This window comes from Archocentrus centrarchus, chromosome 19 (assembly GCF_007364275.1).
Source record: "Archocentrus centrarchus isolate MPI-CPG fArcCen1 chromosome 19, fArcCen1, whole genome shotgun sequence".
Taxonomy (NCBI): Eukaryota; Metazoa; Chordata; class Actinopteri; order Cichliformes; family Cichlidae; genus Archocentrus; species Archocentrus centrarchus.
Genome location: NC_044364.1, coordinates 2795324 through 2804507, shown reverse-complemented (window position 1 = coordinate 2804507; position 9184 = coordinate 2795324). Strand labels below are relative to the sequence as shown.

The window sequence follows — 9184 nt, the reverse complement described above, 5'->3', positions numbered from 1 at the left end:
CAGATGTGCTTTAAAGGTGAAAATTAAAGCAAGTAAAATTTAAAAAATTCAATTCTAAGACCTACAGGAAGCCAGGAACCGGAGCGATGTGCTGCCATCTGCTGACACCAGAAGCTGTTTCATTCTGTTCTAATACCAGCGCAGTTAAAGTGATCGAGTCCTGTGAAAACAAATACATGGAAGACTTTTTCCAGGTATGAAGGTAAAAGTATTTACTCGGGACATGGTTCTTATTTGGAGGAAGCGAGATTGGGCGATGCCTTTGATGTGTGGTTCAAAGGTGAGTCAGACTGAACCTCTAAACTTCTACATTTTTGAGAGCGATGTGCACAAAGTGTTGACTGGCATCATACTGGATACATGTGAAGGTATCCAGTATGATGCATACAGTCACCTGAAAAGGAAAGTTTTCACAGAATTGCATAGAAACACCCGATGATTCAATAGCTTATAGTACCACCTGTACCAGCAATAACCTCCATGGCTTTATCAGTCTGTCTCTATTTGTTGTGGAGGAATTTCTACCCTTTCATCTTCATCATCAGCTTCAGTTCACTGAGATTCATGGGCATTCCTTTACGCACACAGTTTGAGGTCTGCACATTGACACACCTCGATTCTTTTCTTTTTTCAGCCTTTTCTTTTTGTAGATTTGCTGCTGTGCTTGAGCTGTTGGAAAGATGGCCTCACATTTGACTCTGAAGCACTTTGGTACACAGAGTTCATGGTTGACTCAATGACCTCAAGGTGCCCTGATATGGTGGTTGCAAAACAAGCCCAAATCCTCAGCCCTCCACCACCGTGCTGCCAGTTCGTATGAGGTGTTTGTGCAGATATGCTGCATTTGGTTTTCTCCAAATGTGGCACTGTGCATTATAGCCAAAAATCACCACTTTGGATTTGTCTGTCCAAAGAGCATTGGGAAACAAACTAATGAAAACCTAATGTTCTTTTTAGAGTGAAGAAACATTCTCCTAACCCTTCAAAACAAGCCATACTTGGTCAGTCTTTGTCTAATTGTATTCTCATGAACTTTAACATTTAACATGCTGACCGAGGCCTGTACAGTCTGAGATGTAGTTCTTGGGGTTTTTGCAGTTTCTCTGCACAGTCTGACCTTGGGGTGAATTTACTGGGACATCCACTGCTGAGAAGATTGTGGCATTGTGTTAAAACACACCCACAAACTGCCAAAACATCCGCTTTCATAGAGGTGGACACACTTGCTGATGACCGGTTAATCAAGTGCATTTAATTATCAGCACCTATATTTTAAACCATACCACAACCCTAAACCTTACCACGTAGGCTTGGTCTCAAAGCTTAACAAGGTTTTTTGTTTTAATTCAGATATGGAAAAGTTGTGAATTCACTGCTAGCAGTTAAATTTTTAAGTTTAATGTGCTGATCATATCATGCTGAAGCATTTTGGACCTGTCATATTTCATTTTTGGGCCTGTTCATAGCTGGAAATAACCCAAAGTTCTGTCTGAACATTGCTTACACTAACTTAAAACAACAACCTCCATATTGTAGCAGCATGGGCACTGTTTACTGCATAGGGATCCTGGGAATATGTCTTTACCACCTCTAATTAAATAAAATCACCCCAACGACTAAAATTAATGTTAATTGCTAATTAGTTTAATTCAGATATAACTCCCAATGGGCCCACTCAGAGAAAATCTGAGTTTCTGTTGGTATTGTTTGCTTTACCTTTACATGCAGTGATGTGATTGCTGGATGATTCAGAAAATGTGAGCTTAGTCAGATGGGAGAGCTCACTGGAGTGCAGGACAATCCAGGCTGTTGTGGCCCAGGTGCTTCGCCTTCTGTGATCAGAATGTTGAACGAGTCCCAAATTAAAGATGCTGATTGTTCAGAGAGTTCAGAGAAAGATGCAGTAGATTGTCCTGGGTTGGCTAACAAAAGACAGACCAGGAACTCTAATGGGTTTGCAAAGATTATGCATTGTTTGAATAATACTGATGATAAATTAGTATTTATAGCAACATTCCAGGATCCCTAGGCCATGCGTTCAATTAAGTCCATAAATATTTAGAAATTTACACATTTTTTGTCATTTTGGCTCCATGTGACAACACGATGGATTTTAACTCAATCATCATGTGATTGAAGTGTAGACTCTCAGCTTAAATAACAAAAGAGCTGAGCCTACCACTGCAGCAGCCATACTGCCCACTCAATCTCCAGCCATCTGCAATGCTGTGGCCTTGAATATATCCAGAAAGGACTGCAGGTCATCTGCCTCCCCCATCTTATGCAGTGTGATGACTGGGAGGAGTGGCAGCGGCTGAACCGCGGACCCAACCACAAGGTTTTCCAGCACTTGCAGATGCCGCTCGGCCTGGGCCTGCAGTGCTTTGAGCTGTTGTCACTGCACTGGTGCCTGTTCTTGGTGCATTGTGGCCAATACTTGCACCGGCTGCATCAGCAGAGGGTCCAGCAGTTCTGGTGTTGGGGACAGTTGGGCACTAATGTAACGTGCTTCTTACTCCATGTCCCTGACACACACACAGGATGCAGCGCTTCCAACTTAGAATAACTCTTTATTGTATTATCTGAATTCGCTCAGTGCTTTTGTGTGTTGCTTGGTCAGCTCTGGTGCATGGCACCAGCTTCCTCGCTGTCAGCTTCTCTCCTACTGCCATGCATCCCCAGTCCCAGTGTGCCACCACATAAAATGGAGAGGCGTAATTAGTTCATGTCATCCAGCTGTGCCGCCGCTCCTCCCCTGCAGCTGAGCCACAAACCACTCCCCACTATTGTACCAAGCTGAAAAGACCTGGGTAAAAATTTCCTCCAGGAAAAGAATGTCTGCTTTTACTTTTGCTACATACTCAGAATTGTTATTCTTTTTGCCTGTGAACAAATACCAGGACACCAGAGTTGAGGGCAGCATAAGAAGAAAGTAGATTTTGTCACGTGTGTGTATATACAGCATGAGATCTGAATTATGAATATCTGTGAAAATGTTGCAGGTGGGGAGCTGCTATGAATGTATAGTGGGTGCCTGTGGGGGGGTGAACTGTGAAGTGTTTTGTGTTATACATATAAGGGTGCAGGTGAGGGATAAGCACAATGGCACAAGTAATCATAACAAAGAGAAAAGTGTGTGTGTGTGTGTGTGTGTGTGTGTGTGTGTGTGTGTGTGTGTGTGTGTGTGTGTGTGTGTGTGTGTGATAAGAGAGTAAGAAGTGTTGCAATAGAAAAATGAGAAATAAAGAATGAGAGAAAAAGATGGAAAAGAAAGAGAAAAAAACTGAAAAAATAGGTTTGGCAGGTAAAGAGTCGTGAAGTTTTTTTTTTTTAATAATGATCAAATTTTTGTTTTCAGGTTTTAGTCGTTTTCTTTGTCTACTTATCCATACAGAAGAGCCACGGGGTGACAGTGGGATCCCGGGATAACTGTCCATCGATGTAAAGCTTATCCACGATGAGGGATACACGTTTACCCTTCTGTCTGTGTTGTTTTAGAATAGGATATAGTATTTTATATCTATTGTTGATTTCCCTGGGAAACTGTTTATTCATACCAATGTTCCTTTGATAAAGGGTCATGGACTGTTTCCTCCTCAGGCTCCTACTTGGAACCGGAGGAGGATCTGGCTTCTTGCAGATGGACTCTGAAACACCTGGATGTTGGCTGTGAGTACATCCTCAGTGTCAGCTGATGAATCAGTCCTCCTTGTCGTGTTGGTCTGCGCGGTCAGCTTATCAGGTTGTTTGTCGGACTCCTCCGAGACGCACTGGCAAAAATATCGGTTGATGAAATCTTTCCTCCACTCTGGATGGTGATGTCACATGTCATCATCTGTTCGTTTTCAGTTTCTATCAGCTGTTTGTTTAAATGTAAATAGAAATGTATAAATACATTTTTAGCTAGTTTCTGACAACTGGCGCTGCAATTCTGAATCTTGAGATCTCTTGACTTTGAACAGGTGGGTTTACAGAGAGCAAAAGAAAAAATATCCAGTGAGTGGCAGCTTTGCCTCGTTGATGCCGCAGGACAGACAAAAATTACCAGACTGCTTTGAGCTGATAGCAAGGCAACAGTAACACAACCACTTGTTACAACCAAGGTAAACAGAAGTGCATCTCTGAATGCACAACGCATCAAATCTTGAAGCAGGTGAGCTTCAGCAGCAGAAGAGCACACCAGTCACCACCTCTGTGAGGAACAGGAAACTGGCTACAGTTTGCATGAGCTCATAAAAATCGAACAATAAAAGACTGGAAAAACATTGGCTGGTCTGATGAGTCTTGAGTTCTGCTGCGACATTTGGAAGGTCAGAACTTGGCATAAACAACATGAAATGAAAGCATAGATCCAACCACCCCATCTAGCAGATAATCCACCATGTCACCAAGCTCAAAACACCTCCAACTGGTTTCTTGAAGATCACGGGGTTCTCTGTACTCAAATGGCCTCCACAGTCACCAGATCTCAATCCTTTGGTACATTGTGGAATGAGAGATTCACATCAGGGATGTGCAGCTGAGAAATCTGCAGCAACTGCACGATGCTGTCACATCAGAAATGTTTCCAGCACTTTGTTGAATCTATGCAATGAAGAAACGGGGGGGTTCTGGAAACCAAACTGATCAGGTGTCCAGTGAGTGCCCTCTGTATAGCCTCTAGCTTGTTCTCAGCTTTGTCCATCTGCTGTTTTAATGGTGGGCTGGAGGCCTAGAGTAGCTTTACTGAACACTTTTCAGTAAAAATAGCTGCTTGATGATGTTCCTAAAAGGTTTAATGAGCACAGTGAGCCTGACTCAAAACAGCAAAAACAATGACTGATGAGTAAACTGGGTAAATTTGGGTAATAGTTCTGTTTAGGCTGATCAATAAGAGTCACCACTTTCATATTACACTATACTCACTGTAGAGCTAGTGGTTACTTAAATCTATTGTTAATTCAGATTTTAAATGATTTTTTGTTGACAAGGTTACAAATACAGTGAACACATTTGTGAGGCCTCAAAGACACACTCAGCATATTTTAGTAAAATAGAAACCAAAAAAAGATGACACAGCAGATCCTGGAGAGCTTGTTCTTAACCGTCTGAACTCATCAGTTATTGGAGAAGAGGTGTTGTCACTTGTGGACGTTGGAGGCAAAATAAAGAATTAAAAACTGGCATTACAGAAACTAAACTGGCTGTGACTGTTAACTGTCACATCTCTTAACCCTCTTTGCCTTTTCAGCTACACTTGCAGTCCCACATGACCCTGCTAATGACTGCAATATTTCTGGCTTCAGCACTGCTCTTTTTTTTTTAGCTTTGAGGATGGATGGTACAGTATCAAAGTTGGCCACAGAGCTCAGTCACTTGTGGATGAATGAGTATGAGGACACCTACGCTGTCTGGGGAAGATTATTGGCTCATGATTGCTGGCTCAGAACATACTCATCGATGTGGGAAGACAGGGGCTGCAAGGGAGAAAAAAGTTCAATAGCAAAGTGAAGATAATAAAAGGACAGCTTTATGAATAATAATAAGGAACAAACTGTGGGTTTGGAAACACTATTGAGCATGTTAATAGGCCTCCTGGATCCATTGATGCTTAAAATTTCAGACAAATTCATCTTGGCAGCAAAGAGCTCATCTATTGATAATAAAACAAAAATAAAAGACAAACAGGAATTGAAAGAGAAGAGAGGTTAAAAAAAAAGTGAATCCACAAATCAAAGCTGCATGTTTTCCTGCTGGTGTGCGGTGCCATTAATTCATCTAGTTTTAGAGGTATCCACATTAAAGAGCATTTTTTTCTTGTACTGAATATAATGAGACTAGATGGAGCCTGTCCTTTGGTGCTCAAAGTGCAAAAAAATACAGTTGGATAAAAGAAGCACTCCTTTCAATTATGACCCAGTTACAAACCAGATTTTATAAAAACAAACAAACTTATGTTTGTACAAGGGGCTGATGGGATCTATTCGATCTGTGGCCTAATCTGATTTTTTTAGTTGTCATTTACTGTTTAGCAATTTGATTAAATGTTGATTTGTTTAGGAGCTCCACTGACTTATCCCCTTTCTAAAATCTGTGCCACAGTGTTTCAGTGATGTTAAGGTCCAGGTTCTGGGGAGACCAATCCATAACCGATATTGTTTCCTTGTGTTTTTCTATCAGGTATGTTTTTTCTGCAGTGTGTTTGGGATCACTGTCTTGCTGAAACATGAAGCCATTCCAGATGGTATTGGATGGTGGATCAAAATTCGATGGTACTTTTTGACAAGAGCCCCAACACCACTGGCTGAAATGCAGCCCCAAACCATGACAGAGTCTCCACTGTGTTTTACAGATGGCCGTAGACACTCACTGCTGTCTTGTGGAGTGGATTCATCACTCCATACAGTAAGACCTGCAGCCACTGATTTTAAATTCAGTTCTTGTATAATTTGGGGTACCTCAGCCTTCTCTCCCTGTTTCCCTTCCTTTCAGCCGCACTTCCACTGAGATGATTTCTGACGAGGCTTCAGCAAACAGCAGATGGATCAACTGAAGAGCCAGATGCATCTCTCAGGTCCTGTGTCAGATTTTTTGCTGGATTTGTTTTCCATTTCTTAAGGAGATGACTTTCAGATCCAGTTAATCTGCTGTGGGTGGTTTTTTTTTTTAGGTTTGGACTCACTGTATACCATGCCATAAATACTATAAAATACTGTTTTCTATCAACCTGTGTTATCTTTGGCATTTTTCACAAATTAAACAGATGACTGCCCTCCCTGAGCCTGGTTCTGCTGGAGGTTTCTTCCTGTTTCTTCCTGGGTCCTGACTGAGAAACTGCATAAAAGTAGAACATTTCCAATCACAACGCAGGCCCGCCCTATAGTATAACCTGCTTTATCATCCTTCTGGTCACTAATTGGGGCTGTGATAAACATTATCAATAAGACTGGAAACTAGCATAAACTTATCAGGAAAGTGTTTACTGATGTCAGAGTTCTACACAACAGGACAAAAATGCACAACTTACTCTAAAACAATCAAAATAGATGATTATCACTACAGGCAATTTAATCTTGAGATGAACTGTCCGCTTAATGACCTTCCTCCCGGAAGTAAGTTCACAGATATGAATACATCTGCGGAGAAAACACACGCGCGCACTAATTGGAGATTTTATTTTTCCGTGACATTTCGAAAAACATAATAAACTACCTACATAACTCTATGACAACCGAGTGTTCGTTAAAGTTACATAAACACTGAAGAGCAGAAAGGAAATGTTGGCACAAAATAAGTGCGTGAGGCCTCAGACTGTGTTGAGCTGCGGTCAGTGAGAAAGTTTATTGATCACTGCTGGTTCCACTGCTCTCATGATTCTCATTTGCCGAAAGAAAATAGCACACTGAGATTAAGTGCAAGCTTTTTGTGTTTGTTTCTTTTGTTTTTGTACAAATTCATCAAGCAAGTCTATGCGTAAAATTGGTTTTGTCCTAACTCTGCATATTTTATTAAGTTTGGCCCTGCTGTTGGCATCAGGCGCGCACTCAGTGCTGACTAAACTTTTAATAATGCATCTCTCATCTTTGTGTCTTTGTGCAAATCAATCTATCAGCTGTCCAAAAAAAAAATCTCCTCCTCTTTTCTTCACCACTAAATCTTAATTCTGCCATTTGAACACTGTTTACAGCGGCGCCCAACAGACGGCTGAGCGTCAGGTGTATATAAGATCTCCAGTGTAACCGTGGTGACGTCAGGAGCAAAGAGCAGCAGGCGGAGAGCGGAGAGAAGCAGGAAAGCAAAAACACAACCTGTGCCAGTGCGCATCTTTACAAAACTTGCAGCGCGGAGCAAATCGGGACCGGAGCCCATCAGAGCGCACCATGAATAACAAGTCTTTAAATCTGAACACCAGTCCACCTCCTCGGGTTGGCGGCGGCGGCTCCGGGACCGTGGACCATGAACTCGTTATCACTTCTACTTTCGGGACGCTTCTCTCCGTTGTCTATATAATCGGGGTCTCGGGGAATGTATACACACTGGTGGTGATGTGTCACACGATCCGTTTCGCCACTTCTATGTACATCTCCATCATCAACCTGGCTCTTGCGGACTTGCTCTACCTCTCCACCATCCCTTTCGTGGTGTCCACCTACTTCCTAAAGGACTGGTACTTTGGAGATGTGGGGTGCCGTATCCTGCTCAGCTTGGACCTTCTCACTATGCACGCCAGCATCTTTACCCTGACTGTCATGTGCACGGAGCGCTACCTGGCCGTCACCAAGCCGCTGGACACGGTGAGGCGCTCCAAGAGTTATCGCAAAGCTCTGGCGTGGGGTGTGTGGCTGCTTTCGCTGGTGCTCACTGTGCCTATGATGATAATGGTCGCTCAGACAACTAAAAGCACACCGGACGGGGGTATAAAAAGGATGTGCGCACCCACATGGGCGCCACTGGCTTATAAAGTTTACGTAACGGTCCTGTTTGGCACCAGCATCATGGCCCCGGGGCTTATCATCGGTTACCTGTATGTCAAGTTAGCCCGGACTTATTTAGAGTCCCAGCGCAACTCTGTGATCAACAAAGGCGGCAAGCGGTCACCTAAGCAGAAAGTGCTGATCATGATTTTCACCATCGTTCTGGTGTTCTGGGCGTGCTTCCTGCCCTTTTGGATCTGGCAGCTGCTGCCTCTGTACCACTCCAAGCCGCTGAGCCTGGCCTCGCAGACTCACACCTGCATCAACTACCTGGTCGCGAGCCTCACGTACAGCAACAGCTGCATTAACCCTTTCCTCTACACGCTCCTCACCAAGAACTACAGGGAGTACCTGAAGAACAGGCACAGGAGCTTCTACAAGTATACGTCGTCGTTCAAGAAGCGGCCGCCCAGCCTCTACTCGTGGGGCAAGTCTGCGTCCTCCAGCAATCAGTTCGAGTTCAACTCCGAGACGTTGGTCATGGGGTCACTGAAGTGAGCTGCGCGGAAGAGAGGAGAAAGTGTCTGGGACCAAAGCAGCAATAGGTAGGCGGTAATCTCTCTATTACGCACAGGCTGGAGGCATGCTACTCCGCGTAAAACAGCCGAGGCGATATTTTCTAAGTTTATTTTTTCACTGCGGATCATCTCTGGGCACGCATATTAGTGTTATTCCCTCAATGATAGCTGACCCCACTGAGCCCCTCTCTCTGCTGCGCTCCCTCACCTCAG

The 9184-nt window shown here is 43.4% G+C and overlaps 1 protein-coding gene across 1 annotated transcript; it reads left to right on the top strand.

Moving 5' to 3' along the window:
- The first annotated feature begins 7859 nt into the window (after window positions 1-7859).
- LOC115798756 (urotensin-2 receptor) lies at window positions 7860-8951 on the top strand. The gene has a single exon (XM_030755709.1). It carries the CDS (start codon window positions 7860-7862, stop codon window positions 8949-8951), a length of 1092 nt encoding a protein of 363 aa, XP_030611569.1.
- The last annotated feature ends 233 nt before the right edge of the window (window positions 8952-9184 follow it).

Excerpts from the sequence above, each read along its gene's own strand:
- LOC115798756 (XM_030755709.1), top strand. The coding sequence starts at position 7,860 with ATGAATAACAAGTCTTTAAATCTGAACACCAGTCCACCTCCTCGGGTT.